At 40.5% G+C, this 23,060-nt stretch overlaps 1 protein-coding gene across 1 annotated transcript; it reads left to right on the top strand.

The window, feature by feature from the left end:
• The first annotated feature begins 730 nt into the window (after window positions 1-730).
• Window positions 731-21,995, top strand: UPF3A (UPF3A regulator of nonsense mediated mRNA decay). The gene is given in 12 exon segments (XM_036228776.1): window positions 731-983; window positions 2,200-2,306; window positions 3,836-3,942; window positions 5,916-6,014; window positions 6,150-6,260; window positions 10,457-10,512; window positions 10,603-10,761; window positions 15,513-15,673; window positions 17,458-17,606; window positions 17,609-17,754; window positions 19,990-19,996; window positions 20,098-21,995. Coding segments are annotated over 12 exon segments (1,461 nt in total). The 5' UTR covers window positions 731-776; the 3' UTR covers window positions 20,250-21,995.
• Window positions 21,996-23,060: the final 1,065 nt, after the last annotated feature.

Below are 23,060 nucleotides of genomic sequence, written 5' to 3'. Positions count from 1 at the left end.
TAAGGAAAGCCGAACCTTCTTTGCAGACCAATTTCTGCTCTCAACTCTAGTGCATTTATTCTATTCCGTCTGATTTGTGCTGTTTCGTTAATCAGTTGATATTTCTTAAATACAATTGCTATTCTGTTGAAACTTTCAGATTTCCTTGGAAAAGAATAAACAGCTGTAAATAGTTTATTAAGCACGTGAGTCTAATTCTCAGGAATGTTTAGCTAAAGAGCCCGGTCTTCTCAGTGGGAAACAAATTCGGCCCTTCAGAACCTTACTGAAGGCTCCTGTTTGAGCTAACCGTCTTCTGGTGCTGAATTTCCCGCTGATGGCTGATCCGCTAACCAGAAAGGCTTTCCACGCGTCCGCCGACCCCAGACCCTCCGAGTCCGGGCTGCCAGAGAGCGCCGGCAGTCTCACCATCTCGCCCCGGCCCTGACCGCTGCTTCACCATGACCACATATTAACAGGGCGCTGGTCAAAGGTGTCCGGCCCAAGGCTCAACCCGGCGTCCGGTTCCCCAGGCTCCAGGCTCGGGATCCCGGCCACGCCGCATGTCCCCTGCCCCCCGGGTGTCTCCCGCCCGGTGTGAGGGGGCGGCATCAGAGGTGGTGAGCCAGGAGCCCGGCAGCCGGACTTAGGTAACAGGGCCAGGGGTGGGGAGTAGGAACGGGACGGACGGCGCCTGAACCGAGGAGGTGTGGGGGACGCGAGGGGCGGCGGCGTTCCAGTTCTCGCGACGTTTAGGCCCCGGCGGGGAGCGGCGGCGACTCCGCGGCGGGTGCGGAATGCGCTCGAAAAAGGAGGCCGTCGCCGGCCCTGGGGCGGCCGTTGCTGCGCGGGGCCGGAGCGGGAGGGAGAAGCGGTCGTCTGTGGAAGTTCAGTCCCGCCGGGAGTCTCCGCAGCGAGAGCCCGGGGCGCTGCTGGCTTCGTCCTCCAGCTGCGGGGGCAGCGCGGGCAAAGCTCGCGAGGAGAAGAGGACGGTGTTGAGCAAGGTGAGTGTGAAACCGAGAACGGATGCGGGGAGAGACGGGGGCGATGCAGGTGAACTTCGTGAGAGGAAGAAGGTGCTTCCCTGGGTAGGGCGGAGCGAGAACGGGTAGTGCTGCAACCCTCGGGGGGACAGAGTCCTAGGCCCGGGTGGGCGAGGGCCAGACGCGGAGTGGGCGGAGCGGTGCAGGCTAACCTCGCAGAGGGAGAAGGGCTTTCGGCGAGATGGCAGGGACGAGGACTGGGTGGTGCGAGCCGGGAGCGGGAGAGTGGACCAGGCCAATGGGTGTCGTGCGGAAGGAGGGGGCGGGTCTAAGGGGCGCGCGTTCCAGGGGCGAGTAGGTGGGGCCAGGGCTGGGCTGCGGGGCGGAGTCGGGGCCTGGCCGATAGCGGCCGTATCAGCACCGCGGACAGCGGACGGGCAGCGCCGTCCTGAGCCCATGGTGCCGCTGTCAGAGTTTTCAGCACCCTGTGAGACAGACGTTCTTTTTGGTTTGGGGAGGAATTAAAGTCTTTTCAGCTTGTACAAGTGTCCTGTTCGGGCTGGGACGCTGGGTTATCTAACTATGGGCAGTAGCTGTTCACACTGCCCGGATCGCGGGCGGAGGAGGCACGAGATGGGGCGGCGGCTCCACGAGAGTCCGCTCAGATCCAGGGAAACGGGCAAGACAGAGAGCCAGGAAAGCCTAATAGCACGGTGAGAGAGGTCCACTCGCGGTGTGGATATTGTGCGCTGGAGGCGAAAGATGTCCGCTGCAGGCAGAGTTCCTCTTGGCTCTTAGAACGGATTCACCGTTTTTTCTTCCTGCTGGTCCTAACATACATACATTCCCGGCATGGGCCTTACCTCCTAGTGTGGCTTAACGTGCAAGGAGAGGGGAGGAGATGGTGCTGTTTTGCAGCTGGGGCCCAGACAGTACCCGTCGTGCCAACAGTTGTCTGGTAGTGATGAAATGATTACACGGAAAAGAACTGTTAGGCACAGCCTTTCTGGACTCACAGATCCCTTTCAAATTATTCAACCACTATTATCCTTTTTTTTTTTTTTTTGACAGCCACATTCTCCATACATGTGTTTCTTAATCTTTTCTTAAATGTATGATTCTGATGGACACCTGGTTTAGATTTTCTTATGAGCATAAACACAAGTCACCAAGCGTTTAAATAACCGAAGCCGAATACAGTAAGAGTGAAACGAAACTGCCAGAGTTCTTTCCTCAGGTGGTGATCCGGCGCCTTCCTCCCAGCCTCGCCAAGGAACAGCTGGAAGAGCAGCTACACCCACTACCTGCACACGATTACTTTGAGTTCTTCACTGCAGATCTCAGGTGAGAAGCTGTTTACTAACGTTAAGCAGCTGAGATGCGTTGTCACTTGCTGACAAATCGTAGATAATAGAAGCCATCTCCATTTCCATCTTCTTTCCCACATGTACCCAGAAATCAGTACAGACCTTTATTTCTGCAAGTATTTCTAAGTAGGCAGATCCTTAAATTGCTCTAAAATATATTTGAACTAAGCCTCTACTAGCATCACCATATCTTAAAAGAAAAATAGACCAACTAACAACACATTACTTAATTTTTGTATTTTGCGTATCAGTAAACCTTATTTCATGCAGCGTTTAAAAGTAAACTGTATTAAGATATAACAAAGAAAAGTGAATAAGTAATAGCTGTATATAACCTGATGAATTTTCACAAGTGAACACACCCATGTGACTGGCACCAGATAAAGAAACAGAATATTTCACACCCTAGAAGCTCCCTTGTGCTCCCTTCCATCACTAACACCCAGACTCTACCCTGCCCCTCTCAAGTTGTATCATTTTCAATTTCCTTTTACAACTTTGTAGTTAGATGACTCTGACAAAAATTCTTACCTCCAAATCTCCCTTTTGTTAACAAAGAGACACCTGAACTCAGGTTAGACCATTTACAAGTGACAGTTCAGCTGTGATTTAGTGATCTTTACTATGTTTCTATTATTATTATTATCATTATTATTATCATTATTATTATTATTATTGTCTTCAGTATCATGAGTTCTCATTTATGGTAGTCATAAAATATTCCTTTTGAAAAAATACATTTAAATAAAAATGTCAGTTCACTTAATGAAAATACCATTAAAAAGTAAATAAAGATATGGTTAAAGAAAATTAAGATCACTTCCAGATGACTAAGGTTTAGAAAAACTAGTACAGTTAAAGGGGGACAGATGCTGGACTCAGAGTGACTCAGACTGGAACCCCACTCCTACCTTTTAACTAACTACTCCCTCTGCAAGTACCTAATTTCTCTGAGCCTCAGTGTTCTCATCTGTGGATAGGGTCGAAGTTCCTGCCAGTCAAGGAAATTGGTAGTTGTGAGATAGCAGAGAAAGATTTAGTTCTTCTGTAGATGCCGTAAAATGTGCTACTGTCATAAATCATCGTAAAATACCTAAAAATGTTCTCTAAATCTCTAGTAAATAGTATTTTACAATATAACTTTTTCTTCTATGAATGAATCATAACTAGCTTGCATTGCAGCCATGATGCATGATTAGGCATGACCTTTGAATAACCTTGCCTTTGGTTTTCAATTCTGAGACCAGTTATTTTAGCTCTGGCTCTGTGCAGTAGAGAAAGTGACCTAAAATATCTTTTCCCAGTCATTAAAAACACCTTGGTTAATGTTTTGTTTGTTTTTAGTTTTTGCTAAAGAACATCCTGATTGTTTTAATTTACTGAGAGATGATTCTTTGGCATACAGGTTTTATCTGAAGTAAGTTATTATATCCAGATTTTTTTAAATGGCAAAATTAAAGAAATCATATTTACTTAACCATTTTTTACTGGTATCTCTTATTTCAGTCTTTATCCTCATCTCTACTCAAGAGCCTACATTAATTTTAGAAATCCTGATGACATCCTTCTTTTTAGAGATCGTTTTGATGGATATATCTTCATCGACAATAAAGGTTGGGTCACTGGCTTCTTAAACTCTTTGTTACAGTTCTCTAAGTACATTTTTTCTGGAATGTTTGTGAGTTTTTATTTAGAAATTTTCAGATACTAATCTAAAATAATTGTGTAAATTTAGATTATGTTATCGTGTGTACTTATGTTAAAAATTAAAATTATATAGAAACCAAAGAATTCCGGTAATTGTGCATAATGATAACCTATTTATGTATCAGAGAATGAAGTTCATATAAATAAACTTTCTGAGTAAGTTAAATTTATATCCCAAAACTAAATTATTTTACACATGTTTTTAGAAATTTTCTAAAATGTATTATTCACTTGCATTAAGCAGAATATTCTCTACAATTATACTATTTCTGGATGATGTCGTGTGAGGAGGGAGTTTTAATAATGAACATTAGTGTTTGACCCTGAGACAATGTAATTTACCTCAACACTAAATAGTTTCAACTTTCTGTACTTTTTGTAGGTTCAGCTTTTGATTTTTTCCTTTTGCTCCTTTACTCTTAGACAGAATATCAGCTGTTGAGTTCACTTCTATCAAGTCTGTACCCTTTCAACTGCATATTGTTTTGTATACACCCCTCACCAAACGACCTCTGCCCACTCCTCTCCACCCCTTCCCCAATACTGAGAAGTGTTTTCTTCTCCTCCACTGAGGGTCACAAACTAGAAAAGATGGTTAAGGAGTGACTAGGCTGAGGCCAAGAGATTTTTCCTATGTGTAAAAGCAAGTTTAATGCTTGAACTATTTGACGTTGGTGTCAAATGCTTACTTTTTCATTAGTTCAATCAAGGGCCTTTTTCTTTCCTTTTTAAACATTGTAGTAAAATACACATAAGAGACGTTGGTGTCAAATGCTTACTTTTTCATTAGTTCAATCAAGGGCCTTTTTTCTTTCCTTTTTAAACATTGTAGTAAAATACACATAAGATAAATCGACCATCTTATTCCTTTCTGAGTGTAGAGTTCAGTAATCTTAAGTATATTCACATTGGTGTGCAACCGATATCCAGAACTCTTCTTACAAAACTGAAACTCCATACTCGTTACACAACTTCTTATTTCTCCCTCTCTCCAGCTCCTGGCAACCGCTCTTTTACTTTCTGTTTGTGTCTTTGACTACTCTAGATAGCTTACGGAGGTAGAATCATACAGTACGTGTCTTTTTGTGACTGACTTATTACGCTTAACGTAATGTCCTCAAGGATCAGCGATGTTGTAGTATGCGTCTTCCAGATAAATGAGAGCTGCAATGTCTTCGTCCCCTGCTCATTCCTGACAAGTCTAAAAATGATTACTCGGTGGGTTTAGTATCAACGTAGAGTGTTCCATTTGATTTGGCATATAGCAGATGCTCTTAGTGACCATTTCTATGTGTGTGTTCCCCTCCCCCCACCACATAACAACAAAACAAGTTTCTACTAACCTTTAGTCTAAATTTTTCTACTTGAAGCAAATCTTACCTTAATAATATTTACACTCTTTGAAGACTCCTCTTTTAGCCAACTGTCTCTTCTAAGCAAAGTAATTTCCTTGAACTCATATAACAGATTGAGAATTGAATTAACCTTTTAAAATTAAAAAATTTTAAATGTACTAAGAAACCTATTTAAAGATATTCCATGATAAACTCTTTGGTTTAGAGAGATCTGGTTTCTGAAGGTATTAAATTATATATGGTAAAATTCACCATTCTGACTTGTACTGTTTGATGAACTTTGAATGTATTCAGACATATAACCACCACTACAACATGATTTTATTTAATACGTAATTGCCCTTCCTTTGTTTAAATGTGGAGTTTGACATACTAAGGTTGCAGTTCCTTGACAGTATAATTACATTTTAGTTTAAACAGTAACATTATTATTGTTATACTCAACCTTTAAGTTATATCATTTTTTCCCCAAAAAGATATACTAGAATTTCGTAATGGTTTTTAGAACTTTTTTCCTGTTAAAGGCCTTGAGTATCCTGCAGTGGTAGAGTTTGCTCCATTCCAGAAGATAGCCAAAAAGAGGCTGAAGAAAAAAGATGCCAAAACTGGAAGCATTGAAGGTGGTGAGTCCTTCCTGAAAGGCTGGATTACGAAACTACCAAATTAAATACACTGATCCAATACAATTTCTCCTCTATATATGGGGGGAGTATGTTTATTTTCTTTTTCTTTTTTTTTTTTCATTTTTAAATTTTCAGATCTGGAATATAAGAGGTTTTTAGAAGCTTACTCTGTGGAGGAAGAGAAAACTAGTACCAATCCCGAAACTCTTCTGGGAGACATAGAAGCAAAATCGAGAGAACTTTTTGGTCTGTTTTGCTCATCTGTTTTTTATTTTCTTGAACCATGTTGTTATAGAGTATGTTTTAATTTCTTTTTTTCAAGATTATCATTAAAAATAGACTTTTATGACAGGATTGGCAGAAATGTAGATATTAGTTTTAAGACAAGGGTAGCAAGATAGTAGCCATCTTGCCAGAAAATATTTTGAGCGTCTGTTGCTAGAGATCACCTGAGTTATCAGTTACAGTTAGTTTGTTTCAAAGGTACGATAAATGAACAGGAGAGAAGCCATTTGAGTGCTCTGCGCCTGGTTGCATCAGGGAAAGAGCATTATATCTCAAAGTTGAAGTCAGTCATGTTTGCAAAGCAGTCACAGAAATGAGATGCTTGGCTTAAGTGAGATCACTTGCTGCTGTTTAAGAAAAATATCAAGCCCCCTGAACAAGCCAAGCAAGCAAATGGATAAACCTAACCAGAGCACAGAATCTGGTTTGAATCAGGCCTTCAACTTTAGAAATGGTTATCTCTGAGTAGAAATCTCAAAAAACTCAAAACTATGTGTGAAACACCTTTTTCTTTCATCACTACTCTGAATGTAGCTCCCAAACCACCTGTAGTGTCTCTCTTCCTGTCAGTCTCCACTCTGTATCAGACCTACCCTCAGGGCCCAATTCTCCAAGCTCACCCCTTCCACATTCCCCCTCCCCATGTCTACCTCCTGCTCACCAATTAAGAATTATAGAATAGGACATTACACTGTTTATAATTTATCTTATTTGTCCATTCCTCTCTGCATAAACTTTCTTCTCTTTTTGTCTCTCCCCCTCCCTAGCAGAAATTTAATTTTGTCTTTGTTGTCCCAGCACATATTATATTGCTTGGACAAGTTTTGGTATTCAGTAAATGTTTCTTGAGAAATTTAATAAGAAAGGTTAATATTATTGAAATATTCTTCATTAGTCTAATAATGAAATTTTATTTTTTAAAACTTTCAAAATGCAGTTTTATATGCACCATGTTTTTCCCTCTATGAGAGTTCACAACAATTTATCTTACAAAACAAAACCTCTCAAACTGCTAGGGGAAATAACTTTTTTATTTTTATTTTTTAATTTTTTTATGGTGACATTAGTTAACGAAATCCAGTAAGTTTCAGGTGCTTCTAACCTGAAACAGTATGGCATATATATGTTGCATTGTGTGTTCACCACCCATAGTTAGATTTCTTTCTGTCACCACATATTTGACCCTTTTTACCCCATCTACCTGCCCCTGTCCTCCTACCCCTTCTACGGTAAGTTTTATGTTTTATAACAGCTGATTTAACATGTGGCTCAAAGGATTTTTAGTCACTAAAGTAAATATTTATTAAGATATGCTTAGGATGCATTTGCTCATTTTTATTCAGCACATTGACTGGGTACCATCTCTGAGTCTGGGCATGGGGACAGAACATGAACAAGACACATGAGGCCTCTGCTCTCATGTACCTGCCATTCCAGTGGGGATGACTGTGGTAAACACATGCAGAAATCATTGAGCTTCAAACCAGAGCATTTCCTTATGTGCCACAAAGAAATGAAATAGGATTAATGGGACAGAAAGAAAGGCCTCTCTGAGCCCATACGTGAGCTGAGAGCAACCATGCTAAGGAATGGAAGAAGAGGGAACTTCAATTGCAAGGGCTAGAAGCAGACATTTTGGGCCTGTAGGGTCAGGCTACATGCCTATGTAGTGGTCACATGGAGGACAAGGAGCAGGCAGATGGAGAGGCATGTGAGCACATCACATTGGGCTGGTGGGTAAGAGGTTTGGATACCTGGAAACCATTGAAAGAGTGCCATGGTCTGATTTATTTTCTCAATCACTCTGGTACTGCATTATGATGGATTATGCATCCCAAGAGGAAAAGCTGGCCTTCTGGCTATGAGGCTGTGGCCATAGTCCAGGGAAGGCTACTTGAATAAGGCTACAGAGTCAGCATGTATTCTAGAGGTAGAACTGATAGGACTGAATGATGAATTGGATGTGGGAGGTAAGAAAACAGAAAGAATCAAGGCCTCTAGGAGTTTGACTTGAGCAGATCAGTGGATCATGACACCATTACTGACCTGGAGAAGACTGGGGGATAAACAGTATTCGAGGCAAATGGATAATTCTCTATAGCGGATATTAAATTTAAGAAGAACTAAAAGAAGAAGCAAGCTATAAATTATTTATAGAACTTGCCTTCTTCTCCCCTCCAAGTTCATTCCCACTTTGTTTTAAATGCCCTTATACAAGACAGCTCAGGAAAGTGGCAGGCTCTTTCATTTTGGGCAGTCTGGAGACATCCCGTTAGTGGTCAGACACACACCTTCTAGCACATTCCAGACAGTCTCCTGAAAACAAGTCTTGTCCTCTTCCATTCTTAGCTCCTGGTGCACAGTAGATGAATCATAGTTATTTACTGAATGAATAAATGTGACTGTCTCATTAGCCCAGGACAAGGCTATAGAGCTTTGTTTCTCTGATTCCTGTTTCTGCCCATTTATGTTTGCTTAATCAGGCAAGCCATGGCAAATTGCCTTTTTCTTTTCTTAGGGTTTGGCCTTCAATGGATTCTTATGGTTAAGGGTAAGCAATCAAGGGTTAAATGGAAATATTAATTCGCTCTGAAATTCCAGGTTAGTGCAGTGGCATATCAGCATCTTTAGAGCAGATAGACCTGGGCTCAGGTCCCATCTCTAAGAACTATCAATTGTGCGGCCTTATCCTGAGCTTCAGGTTTCCTGTTTCCTCATACACTGTTGTGACAGTGCCTAGTGAGCCGTGGCTCTCTGTAAGTGGTAACTGCTATGCTGTTGCCTAAATTAGTATTCTATTACATGGCCATGTGTCTTCTATTTAATCATGATACACTTTTCTGGTTTGTAAAGCTTTTATACAGAGTCTCATTTTCCCTTTGCATTGACCTTTTGGGAGTAACAAGGCAGGTGGTTTTTGGGAAAGGAGGGGAAGGCAGGCAAGGTTTCAGCATCAACTCCTTCACCCACCAAGGTAGGTCTCAGCCCTTTCCTTGGCAGAACTTTCATGGTGCAGAGCAGAGTCCTCACTAATTTGGGGTGATTTTCCTGTTAAAAAGGGCATTGATTATAATACCAAGCCAGAGTTCATAGTTAACACAGGAGCCACTCAGGGAGGGAGTGGGTTCTTCTTGTTATGAAACTTGGGTATCTGCACCACGTCAGCTCTTCACCTCAGCTGGGAACCTGGGACAGAGTTCCCGTGGCAGATGCCGTTTGATACATGATGTCGAGGTGTTCAGGAGTTCTCAATTCCAAGTTAGAAACCCCTGGCCAGGGCTCTCATAATTTCTGATTTATTCCCGATCCCTAGAATTCCCGAAGTGATGTGAAGGTGTTCAAGCATCCTAGGATTCTTCCTTCTTCTTTTTAATCTGAAATCTTAATTACCTGTAGAACAGATCAAAACCATCTTCCACATTCTCAACTACATCTTCAAACACCGCTTTGGGGAACACATACTTCTCAAAGTGAGTCCCTCAGGGATGCAAAACCTAGAGGCCTGCCACACGTTGGGCACCCCACATCCAGGTCAGGTCAGACAGGGCAGAGGCACAAAAGTTGAGGATCCACTTAAGAGTTTGTGGAGACCTTCATTCCTGGGTTGGTGCTTTTTAGATCAACAGTGCCATATGGAATCATTTTCTAAACTTACATCTGGTTATTCTGATTCATGGAGTGTATATTACAAGAAAGTACAAGAATCCACATTGCTTAGAACTATTGTCTATAAAGCAGAGAAGGAAGAAATTCAAAGGATATGTGTTGAGTCAAAGCGAATATATAAATATGTAATGGTTTAAGATATTTGCAAAAGTATGAAGGAATTCATAACATTTTGGAAGTTTAATGCATAGTACTCATTTTACTTTTTTGCTTTTATACTATCTTCGTGAGTAATATCAAAGACTTCCTTCAGAATCAGGAATTAAATGCCCGCAATGTATAAAATTATATGAGTCCCTCTAAATTATTTAACTTTATAGTGATGGAATAAGAGCCCCCTCAAATACAATGCTCAGGTATGCTCATGTAAATTTAAAAATGATAATGTTTTCCCCTAATTATTTTAATGTTTACATTGAAAACAAGCATTTAAAATAAAGGAAAATCTTATTTTCAAGTTAAATACTCCCTTAACAATTTTTGTGTTTTAGCTAGAAGAACCACACCTCTTTTGGAATACATTAAAAATAGAAAATTAGAAAAGCAGGTAAGTATGGCCTTTTACATGATGAATATTCTTTCTGTTCCTGCCACATCCATGCAAACAATTTATACACGTACTTTTCTATCTCTTTAGAGAATTCGAGAAGAGAAGCGAGAAGAGCGAAGGAGGAGGGAATTGGAAAAGAAACGTTTATGGGAAGAAGAAAAAAGAAAGAGAAGAGAGGAGGAAAGATGTAAGAGAAAAGAAGCAGACAAACAAAAGAAAACTGCTGAGAAAGAAGTAAGGACTAAGGTAATTTGGAGGAGACCTTTCATTTCTTTTTTCCCAGAAATAGTTCTACTCCGCTAATCATACCTTTTATGTATTTTAGCTTTTTAAAATTTTAAGAACCATTTTCGATTCAGCTATTCTTGTATTATTATGATTCCTTTTCTCTAGTCTACAACAGTAGTTCTCAAACTGTGTTCCCTGGGCCCTTGGGATTCCCTGCACATGCTCTGTTTGGGTGAACTAAGAAGGGTGGAAGGGTGGGAAAGGACTGGCTTCCTGGGTGTGATGGGAATACCTCCCCCAGAGGAGCCCCACATCTAAATGTCATAAATTGGGTTTCTGCTTACATTTTCCTTTAAAGAAAACTTTTCCTGACTAAAAAAATACACATTTGAAAACCACTGGCTCAGTGTGCACTAGCCTTTCTGTATGAAGGCTGACTCGCAGAACTAGGTTTTATCATTTCTTTTGTGGTAGCAGCAATGGTTTCTACTTCTCTTGCCCATTTTCTCCTTTGATCAATGCATTCATTTAAGAGGGTAATTTAACACATAGAGGGAATTTTTCTCTATATAAAACGTATTACCCCAAATTGGGGTCAACCCTTAACCTTATTAGTATTCTGCTCAAATGACATTATTAAACCTCGGTTTCAACCGAATGTGCATCTTACCTCACTCTACAAAGGACATAAAGTGCCTTATAGGATTCATTAAAATTGTGTGATATAAAGAAGGAAAAATCAAAGGTCATTACTTATGGGAAGATAGAGCAGAAAAGAAAAGGATGAGGAAGAGATCACTGTCTCTATCATTGAACCATTGATTAGTTTCTGTTATTCTTGGCAGTTAGCAACAGAAAATTTGACCAGAAGCATAGTTTTCATTATCCGTGAGGAGAAAACATGCCAATTCTTTAAGGGAAACAAAGCTTTTTCTACGCCTTTGCTTCCAAAACACTTTCTCCCATACAGGGCCATACTGAGTTCAATAGCAGTGGAGGGAACAATTTTTTAACAATACTCCTATGAAAACAAACCAGCATTTATATCAGTCAGGACTGCCTAGATTATGCTGCAGTAACAAATAGTCTCAAAATCTCATTGGTTTTGTAAATTTCAAATTCTTTTCTTGTTCATGTTACATGTCATTGTTGTGCATTGCTCATCATAGCCATCCAGTGACCCAGGGTGATAGAGACTTCATCTTGGCATTTACTTCCACAATCGTTATGACAGGTGAAGGGAATATATAAGATGGCAAATTGCACATTAGTTCTTAAATCTTCCACATGGAAGTGGCACGTCCCTTCTGCTCACATTTCACTAGCCAAACAAGCCACATGGCCCGCCTAATCTCAAATAGCTAATCAAATGAAACCTTAATATTACAAGGACAGTCTCTATCATTGTAGAAATTCAGCTCTGTCACAACCAGAGACAATGTAAATTTTATGGTCACAGATGTGCGAATATTGTCTAACCTCATTTACCTTTCTAAACGAAGAGTAATAGCTAACCCAGAATCTAATGTTTTGCATTCTCAAAGGCACTTTTGCCGACATCTTCAAGAGTTTTCCAGGAAGAATAATTGAAACCTGTAGCCTACAATTTCAACTATAATTTTAAATAAGACTTCACATATTTGGAATATAGCATTTACTCTTACAGTTTAGAGTATGGAATTAGAATACAGAATAAGCCAAAGAAATAAAACAAATTTAAGTCAGTTAAAGTAAATGTAGGATCCTTTATATATAAAATAAAGAAATCAAACATAAACATAGCAAGAGAAAGGGTTAGTCTGGGCCAAATTTGATGGAACAAAATCTCAGTGGCAGAACAGACTCGATGACATGAGTAGTCCACAGCTTCTGTCCTTAAGAGTGTCTGATATTCTGACCTAAGCATACATATCCAACTCAAGTTTATCCTTTAATAAGTATCTGAGCTCAATTTGGTGGTGGTTGACTTATGAATGATTTGGAGAATTTAAATTAAAAAACAAAAACACGGAAACACAAAATCTGTGAAGAAATGCCAAAAGAATTTGTATATATAGCCTAAAAAGAGAAAGGCAGAGAGGTACCCTCATGGCTATTTTTAACAATAGAGAAATATGATACAAGGAGAGAGACCCAGTAGTTTTTTATTTTCCTCTGAGGACTCTAAAACTAAGCTGTGAGCTTACGTTGAAGTAGGAAGGTGGGTTACCAAAGTTACAAATAAAAATCCCTGAATATATAAATTTGTAGGGTATAGGTTACATTACATAAAAAAAGTTGTGTGATTTTTTTTTTCACAAGCTCTCTTTAAAAACAAATGTGTGTATGAGACCTGGCTATAGGCGTGTAGAAGGAGTGTAGATGAAGGCTGGATAGAAGCACACCAGACCTGGCACTTGCTTCCACCTCCTAATATGTCATGTGGCCCTGGCCTGCCCTTCCTTCCTTCCTTCCTTCCTTCCTTCCTTCCTTCCTTCCTTCCTTCCTTCCTTCCTTCCTTCCTTCCTTTCCTCCCTCCCTCCCTTCCTCCCTCCCTCCCTCTTTCCTTCCTTCCTTCCTTCCTTCCTTCCTTCCTTCCTTCCTTCCTTCCTTCCTTCCTTCCTTCCTTCCTTCCTTCCTCTGCCAGGCTAATTTCACCTGAGGCCTCTGCTTGCTTTTCTCCACAGTAAGCTCTTCTCCCAGACTTAGGCTTTCTCATAAGTGACTCCTTTTCATCATCTGGTCTCTGTTCACTTCTTATTTTCACAGAGAACCCTTCCTTAACCCCCTTGAGAAACCATTCCTCCTCTCTCTCACATTCCATATTTCTGTCTTTTTATTCTGTTCATAGCATTTCATACCACCTGAGGTTATCTTGTTCAATTTTTCTATTTTTGTCACTGCACACACCATTCTCCCACCCCTATGGATATCACTGCTGCAGCTAGAATATCAACTGTACGTTCCTTAATTGTGGGCACTTATTTCTTGTTCACAACTATATTCCTGGACTTAACACAGCCCTTAAAACCCTTGCAACATCTGGAGTGATAAGATGTCTTCTGTATAATAAAGATATAATAATGATATAATGTATAATAACGTATAATAATGTATAATAGTGTATAATAATGATGTGATGATGGGAGCTGATGCACTGGATAGCTTCAGGATGGAGGTCGATCATCAGAAAGACCAAGGCATGATTAGAGGGTTGGAACTTTCAGCTCTACCCCCGACCCCTGGAGAGGAGAGAGGGTTGGAGATTGATTTCACTTATCAATAGCCAATGATTTAACCAATCTTGTGTAATAGAACCTCTATAAAAGTCCCTGAAGTATGAAGTCTGGGTTTGGAGCGCTTTCAAGCTGGTGAACACATCAAGCCAGGAAGGTGGTGTCGCAGAGGAAGCTCCAAACTGTTCCCTGTACTTTGCCCTGTGAGCCTCTCTCATTTTGGATGTTCCTGAGTTGTATCCTTTGTAATAAACCAGCCATAGTAAGTAAAACCCTTTCTTGAGTTCCATGAGTCATTCTCATTGAAGAACCCTGTGAATTTCTAGCCATTAGGTCAGAAGTATCAGTGATAACCTTGTAATTTGGACTGGCATCTGAAGTGGGGACAGTTTTGTGAGATCTGATGTTAATTCAGATAGATAATGTCAGAGCTTAATTGAATTGTAGGTCACTAGCCTGTGTTGCAGAGCTGGGGAAGTGGTGTTGGAAGAGACGTACACATTTGGTTTCAGAAGTATTATGAGTAAAAGCAGTTCGTAGGTGCCCAAATTATTTGTTGGTTGGATGGATGAATGCAGATACATACTATTGCACTTCCCTATGGTTTGCATTTATTACAAACCTATGTTACTTTTGTAATTTAAAAGGTGGGTAGTTATCTGAAATGAAATATTTAAATTCAGAGATCCCACAAAGGCAGAATAAGAACTTATACACTGGTAACATAATGCATACCTTTGATGAGAAGCAACTTTTATTATTTTGCATTACATTATATCTGTTTCTTTCTTAAATGAACTCATTTAGTCCAAATATATCTGTTTATAGTCTTGCTATACTGAATTTTAAAATAGGTTTACTTTTGTAAGTGAGAACAAAATTCTCAGAAGTAGATCTTCCATTTCTATTCTACAAACTGACTCTTTACCTGTGATACTTAGATTTCAAAGGGTAAGCTGCACAAGGAACTGGGAGGAAGGCCCAATAAAGGCATACCAAACTAAATGCGTCATAGCAAACTGCTGTCTGTTCCAAGAAATAATAAGTGTTTCGAAAACCTAAAACTGTTCTAAAAGTCATAAATATAAAGCAGCCTTTTAAAATGTTTTTTCTTTATTACAAAAGTAATACTTATTCATTTTAGAAATACTATAACCTGTAGGTAAAGGGAAAGAAAATCATTTCAGTTCTGCCACCTAAAAATAATCACTGTTAACACAGTGTTGCAAGCCTTCTAGACATTTTTCTACATCTGTGTATCAACAAAGAAATAGGAATCAGATCATTCTGTTTTGTAGAATTCTTTTATTCAGTAATGCAAGCATCAATTCATCACACTAACTATCCCAAATCATTTTTCAGAAGTTCATAGTATTTCAGTGACTGGATATTGTCCTAGGTATTTAACTAAAAACTTGTTCATTGGACCTTTAACTTACATTTTTTTGCTATTCAAACATTTGGGCTCAGTATTGGTGATAATTCTATTTATTAAACAATCTCTTTTATAATATACTCTTAAAGTTATATTTTACTAACATTATACTTTCTCAGCTTCTTAAGAAGCCACAAAAGAGAGGGGAAGCAGCTACTGAGAAAATGAAAGAACGAGGAGAGGAAATTGATGCTGGAGATGGACAGCGGGAAGCCTGCTCTTGCTGTGCCGTTCTGAAGGCCAAGCCTTGGGAGAGCACACAGGATGGGCGCAGGGAAAAGCGAGCTCTGCACTTTTGTTTCTTTGACCACATTAAGCATCACTGCACTGTCATCAAGTCATAGACGTATATCCTTTCTCATTACGAATGCTTCTATTTCATAATATTCTTGGAATTCTTGAAAGCTAGTCCATGTTTTTGTTTCTCTGTGGTCAAGCTAGGAACTTGGTAAACCATTTAGTTTGCAGCCTCAAGTCTGTCTTCGAACCAGGGAAAGGTCCTTCTCTAATTGCCTTCACTATGGCCTTTTTTTGTCTCTTCCTTTGGTTTCCTGCTGTTGCAGTTTAGGTCTTTGGGATCTTCTTCCCAGTCTCTTTTCCTTCATGGTCTTTATTAGTTTATAATTGTCCTCTGTGTTTTGAGATATCTCGCCCATTTGATCTTGCATACTTTCTTTAATTTGTCTACAGAGTTGTAAATTTGAGAACCCTGTCTTTTAGGTACTGAAAGTCTTTTGTGGTACAGAGATAGAATTCTAAGTGCTGTAATCCCTTTGTTGGAGTTGTTGTCCCTCTGGTCCCACTGTAGAATCTGACCTGCAGCTGTGGATCTGGTGTTCACCAGTCCTGCCTCTCTCTGGCGATGTGTCCTTAGGCACATAAGTCTTTGCCTGCTCAAGACACGACTTCATAAAAGGAGCTGGGCAGGGCTTCTGTGGGAACAGGACAAACACAGCAATCTCTGCGCAGGGGCCAGAGAGAGACCAGCCCCTCTCTGCTGCTCTTGATTTTGTGCCCACGGTGTTTGGACACCTCCCTACAAGCAGTGGGGCCACACGCAGCTGGGCTTCTTGTCCTCTTGACCCAGGGCTCCTGCCCATGTGCTTTATCTGGACACACACAGAGCTTCCTGGGCCCAGGGATGCTCTGCTCACTGGGATGGCTGGAAGTGGATTTGACTTAGGAGGGGAGACGGCAAGGTCATGGGATTAGGCTGCTGTTTGCCTAGGATCACATGCATCTGAATGACTTCTTACTGCCTTTATTGCACACAGTCATAATAAAGTTTCTCTCTCCCTTCTGGCAGTTCTGGTTTATTGGTTTGTTTGTAAAATTAAGTTATACATGATTATCAAGTCTGTGATCTGTTAGCACTCTGGTTTATGTTACAGGTGTTTGTATTTTTATTGCTTATGATACAGCAGTGCTTTTGTCATATTTCTGGTACCAGTTCATGCTTTGCTTATGGATCTTTCTGTTGCCACAGTCCTGCTGCTTCTGTATGTGGGGGAGGGAGCCACAGATGGTGTGTGAGGACTTTAGTCTGTGGTTCATGGAGGGACTTTAAGAACCAAATGAGCTAACCCTCCACTTATTTACTATTCATTTAACATTTTGACATATGCATAAATATTAAATTTCAGTTAATTTTAGCTACGCTTGCTGCAGAAGCTAAGCTGTCACTATCGGCTCTGTATCATGATATGGATGTGCATCTGGGCTACTGGGAAAGTCACTTGACTACTTGTAATCTCATTTACTTTATCTTTCAAAAGGGGCGATTATATTTTCCGAGGGTTATTGAGAATATATATATGGTACCTTAGCAGAGCACCTAATATATATGTGTCACACAAGTATAATGGTAAATATTGTTATTACTATTCATCTTTTCAAGTTTTTTACTGAATGCCTATGGCATGCTCATCTTGTGCAAACTTGGCATACAGTGATAGGCAGACTTCCATATTCTCTGCCTTTTCTGGCACTTACGGTCTGGAAGGGAAGACAGGTAATCGACGAGCAGATTACAGAAGGTTACCGATAATTTGTATTGAATCACAGGTCACAAAATGACAGTGGTAAAGAGCAAAAACATAGGGAGAGAAAACTGGGAGAAAAAGAACTTTAAACACAAAGATATCACTTGGATGACAGCAGAAAGCTTAAAGCTCACTATGAGTTTGACAAGTTTTCAAGAAGAAATGAAGAAGAGCCAGAATGGGGGAAAGTTTCAGCCCAGACAGAGTGAGGACAGGGAGCCAGGACAGTGGCATCCTTATGGAAGCAGCAGAGAGACCAGAGAAAGAGCAGAAGAGGGAGGGGGGCCTGGCACCCAAAAAGGAACATGTGGGAAACAAGGTTCCTTTATTCATTTAGGATAATCTGTCAGTCATCTGTCTGTACTAAAAGTATAAGCTGTACTTTGGCAGGCTCATGGCTGCTTTTCCAAACACAAATTCTTTAGTTAACAAAAAAAGGAAAATCTACACAGGTATCTAAGGTACAGGATCACACACTCTTGACAGTGAGAAGCCTGCCCTCACTGGATCCTGTGTTGTCTTAGGGAGTGTGCTGCCCTGAGAGTCTGTGTTTGCTAGAGGAGTTATTCTTGTCCACTTAATGGGTACCAAGTGTTGAATGTCAAATCCAAAAATAGAACCAGCCATCATATTTCCTTAGTGAATCAAGTATTTTTCACCAGGAAAAAAAAAAAGCAGCTTTTATTTAGTATAAAACTAGCACATTCATACCATTTGCTAGAGAATAAATAATGGTATATTATCAGATTTACCCCTAAGACAGTAAGGAAAATATTAAAGACATTTCATAGAGCTTTCTTTTCCATTATTAACAATGTTTTATTAATAATGGACAATCAAATGGCTCAGAAACACTTATAAATTAGATCTGCACAATCAACACAGGATCGAGATTGCCCACTTGGCCCAACAAACAGCTTTTCTTTCAAAAGTTTGAGGTTACTTTATATTCAGATCACATTGTTATAGAGACGCACTATAAATGGCCAGAGCCAGGCCCTATGATGCTGTCAGTCTCCCACAGCCTGGCCACCAGGTGAGCAAATGGGACTGACTGCTGCCCTGGCTATAGGTCACACCCACCACCCACCCTGTCCCTGACCTGGCAGCCACTCTCTGTTCTCTGTCTTTATGACTTTGTCATTTCAGGAATGCTATATAAATGGAAACAGAGTATGTATCTTTTTGAGATTGGCTTTCTCACTCAGCATGATTCCCTTCAGATCCACCCAAGTTTCTGTGGTATCAGTAATGTTGATTTTCTAAATGTTTCCAGTAAAGGCAAGAGAAAGCTCCAGAAAAGCCAGAACCTTCTGTCTTTACCCTTGACTAATCATGTCTGCATCACAAAAGGTTTCTGTAGCTGCTTTAACCTCAGATACATCAAGGACAGCCATGGATCTCATAGATGGGGGTTGTTCCTCTGAACACTTGTTTTTCAACTGCCATTTTATTTAGCAGAAATTAGTGATTTTGGTATTTGCACAGCTTCAGGTGTGGGAACTCATGATGATGCCTTCTCTCAATTAAATCTGCAATGCGGTAGTAGTGATAAAGTGCTTTGTGGGTAATAGCTCCTTTCTCACCAGGCCTGACAGGTTACGATGTGCTTTTAGGATCAGTTTATAAATCTGTCTGTACACACAGATGTTACACTGCCCCAGCAGAAGGTGGCCTGTGAAGCCCGCATCTCTGCCTACACACAGGTTCAGATCCATGGGGGTGACCAAGGCCTTTCCAACTCTTTTCATTGGCCCAGCTTATATTAAGGAAAAGAATATTCTGATTATCTCAGGCGGTGACTGTGGGGCCTCCACACAAAGCTCAGGAGTGGGTAAAAGTGAGACATCAGTGGGACATCCCCACCCATGTCACACTGTCCTTTCGCTCCAGGTGGCCGTGGAAAGGCTAAGTCTGCCGCTGTTATGTCACATTCAAAGAGGAGGAAGGAATGTTGAGGCGGAGCCTTCCCCCCTGGGCTGTAAACTCCACTGAGCTGGGATGGGTCGCTCCCTCCCTCTTCTTGAGTGCTGGCTTCCCTGAGAGGAAGAATGGTTCCTGCTGGGATTTACAAGTCTCAGCCTTCAGAATCTCTCTGCCCTTCCCTGGCTTTTAGGTCCTCATTCTCAGAAGCTGTTTAATTATATTTCATGTACTTTATTCGCTCTAAGAGTTAAAGACAATAGACTAGTATTTTCTATAAAGGGGATAGTTCAGAAAAAATCTATGTGGAAATCGCTTATGACGAATGTTAATAACAGTTTAGTTTAGCACTCTAAAAGCCACCGCCCTGAGGGGCCATGCCTCATTTTGTTTCAGACCTCGGGTTCACTGCATAGCGAGTTTGAGGGACTGAGATGTGTGTGTTTGACTTGTCATCTCTCAAACTGGGAGAAGAATGCCATGACTGTGCTATTTCCAGAGAGTGTTCTAGGTTTGAGCAATAACATATTAAGTGTCTTTATTTTCATGGCTTTTTCTCTTTTTTTACTCTCCCGCAAAATGTTTTGTTTCTGAGACAGTGCTGTGAAAAGGGCTGATTTTTAGCTGCAAGATTGATAGTCTTTAGATAATTAGGATCTTCAGGCCCTAGAAATAGAGGTGTTACTCCCTCCTGTGCTGCAAGCTCTTGGACGTGTAACCCACCCTTCTGTCCTGGCAGGACTTCTGGCCTTGCAGCTGTACCAGCCAGGAGCTTGCATGAGAATATAGGGATGTGGTGGAAGATACTCTGAAGAGGGCCATGATTGGAGGAGGGCTGAGGCAGAAGATTCAACAGGGGCTGGTTCCAAGAAGAGCGAAGAGGTGGAGTGAACCAGTGTGCATGCTGTGGCTGTGGCATGGGTGAGCTCCCATTCCAAATTCCAGGGATTAGAAAGGGCATTCCAGAAATGTATAAGTTAGCCCGGAATATAACCTGCAAGGAGAATTTACTTCCTATAAAGAAATTGGAAACCAGAAACATGAAGGTGGCATAGAAAATTTTTTAAAAAATTGAATGAAGTTTTCTTAGATTTTACCATTTCTAGTATAAATTAGTATATATCATTTAGCCAAAACAGAAAAGATAATCTCCTTTGGAAAGTAGAAAAGTATGTCCAAAACAGGGAAGAACATTAGTATGGTGTCAGTATGAATTCTGAAGCACTTTAAAGGTGACGCAGGAATAACTTGCACGTTGCATTTTACATGTTCTATCAGGATTGTAGTTTATCGTGCTTCTTGTTGGTTTTCGCTGTGAGCCATGGTTTCGGGGAGTGCGCAGCTCTCATTCCATTATAACCTTTGTAATTCAGCCACCTACGCGCCTTCTATCATAACATTCTAGGAAGTCTGTTGTTTTGTAATCTCTCTGATAGGAACCTTAACACTATGTAAAGCTCAACAGTTTTAATTATTGCCCTTTTAACAAGTTGGCCACTGACTTGATGAAAATAGTTTCTCAGTCTTTTGATCGATGTGCTCATGGTTTATAACCACTATGTTTTAAGGAATACTGTGATACATTACTTTGGGGCACAGATAACTTAGATACAGCATCTAGGGTTTTTCTTTTTTGCAGTCTGAACTAGTTTTAAAGTGACTTTATGGAGCTTTCTGTAACTATGCATTCTACAGTATTTTTTCCTTTTAGTGAAATTTTAAAATGTTCATTTACTTTTGGCACTGTGCTTTGAACCCCTTATTAAATAAAAATTTTAGTAGCAATGGATTTGAAGTCCAGTTATGGTATTTTTCCTATATAGATATTTACATAAGAATTTGCTTTTTAAAATGCAGCTTTAATTGTCTGAATATTTTACTGATTATATCTATTCCTTATTAAATATGAAATGTTTGTCAAAATAAGAATTACTATTTATCCTAAAAACATGTGCTTGTTGGACACATAGTTTTATGGCATTTTGGTGCTCTTGCTCTTGACTCCTAAACTCCAAGAATTTGGTGGAGGAGGGGAGAGAAAGACTTGCTATGGATTCAATGAGGTCCACGTGATCCAGTGGAACCAACCCTGGCTGAAAAGGAATAGATAGTAAATATTTTACACTTTGCAGGCTATAGTATCTCTGTCATATCTACTACACTGCTGCTGTTGTGAGAAAGTAGCCTTAAATACAGGCAGGGCTGTATTCCAATAAAACTTTATTTATAAAAAGAGGCAGCAGGCCATATTTAGCCTGTGGACTATAGTTTGCTGGTCCCTGGTCAGAGTATGAATCAGACTGAATCAGACAGTGAGATGCTGTGGTCCTCGCCACTCATTTTGGCTTTGATCTAGAGACTTTCCGACCTGGCAGTCCAGGAAGTAGTAACTCTCATTTCTAAGGCCCCCATTTTGGTTCTGTTGGTTTGTTGGATTGTTTGTTTTTGGTGATCAAACCTGCAGGTCTTTAGTGCTCATTTTCAAAGTTTGTGGTTTAAAACAATGGTTCTCATACTTTTTGGTCTTAGGAATTCTTTATAATCTTAAATATTATTGGCAACTTTTAGCAACTAGGTTATATCAAGTACTGACATTTACTGTATTCGAAATTAAAATAAATGTTTAAAGCAAAAGAATACATAAATATATGTTCCATTTACTGTCAGTAACATCACTGCACGTCGCGTAGCCTCTGGAAAACTCCACTGTACTCATGAGAGGATTGGAGTGAAAAGCTGAATAAATTCTTCTTGGTATTACTTAAAAGTAGTTATACCATGGGAGGGACCAAGATGATGACAGGTAGGCAAGTCTGAGACACACTCTCAATATATACTCCAACTCCAGCAAGGCACCATACAATCAGGAAGGAACCCCCAATTCCCAGCTTGTCCTTGAGAAGAACCTAGAGTCCCCACATTTAGTACCCAGCTTTGAAGGCTCCCATCTAAATTAGGACAGGCCCCCAAAACACCTAGGTCTGTAAGCCAGTGGGATGTGCATCAATGAGACCCACAAGACTACAGCAGACAAAGCAGTTCTTTATAGGTATGCTGGAGAGCTCTCTCTGCGGCTATCCCCCCAGGGCTCAGTACAGACCAGAGCAGGCAAAAGGACCTAACTCATTTCCTCCCTGCAAGGGATTTGACTGCATAATCTCATAGCTGCTACCTCAGGCTCCAGCTTCTAATCAGTTTACATGTAGAAACTGACTGGGATTGAAATCTAACCCAGCAGTCCCCAAACTATTTGACACCAGGGACTGGTGCTCCTATGAGAAGAATCTAATGCCTGATGATATGAGGTGGAGCTGAGGCAATGATGCAGCTAGGGAGCAGCTGCAAATACAGATGAAGCTTCGCTCACTAGCTCACCGGCTGCTCACCTCCTGCTGTGTAGCCTGGTTCCTAACAGACCATGGACCTGTAGTAGTCCATGGCTTGGGGGTTGGGTACCTCCAATCTAACCTATACATACAGCCTAGCATAGACTAACTTCTTTAGAATTTATAACTTTGCTTAGATTAACCTGCAGACCCACTTAGATAACCCTAGGTTTTATCAGGTTTGTGTAACCATATCCCGTACTTTGTTGAGTTTAACAGAAAGGCTGAGACTTAATTAAACTTCCTTCCATACCTTTGAGATCCCTGACATTGATGATCACCAGAGTCATTTTTCAGAACAAGCCCAGGATATTTT

This window comes from Rousettus aegyptiacus, unplaced genomic scaffold, assembly GCF_014176215.1.
Source record: "Rousettus aegyptiacus isolate mRouAeg1 unplaced genomic scaffold, mRouAeg1.p scaffold_m13_p_11, whole genome shotgun sequence".
In the NCBI taxonomy this organism is placed as follows: Eukaryota; Metazoa; Chordata; class Mammalia; order Chiroptera; family Pteropodidae; genus Rousettus; species Rousettus aegyptiacus.
Note: the sequence above shows the minus strand (reverse complement) of the source record. Positions and strands in the feature narration are given on the sequence as shown.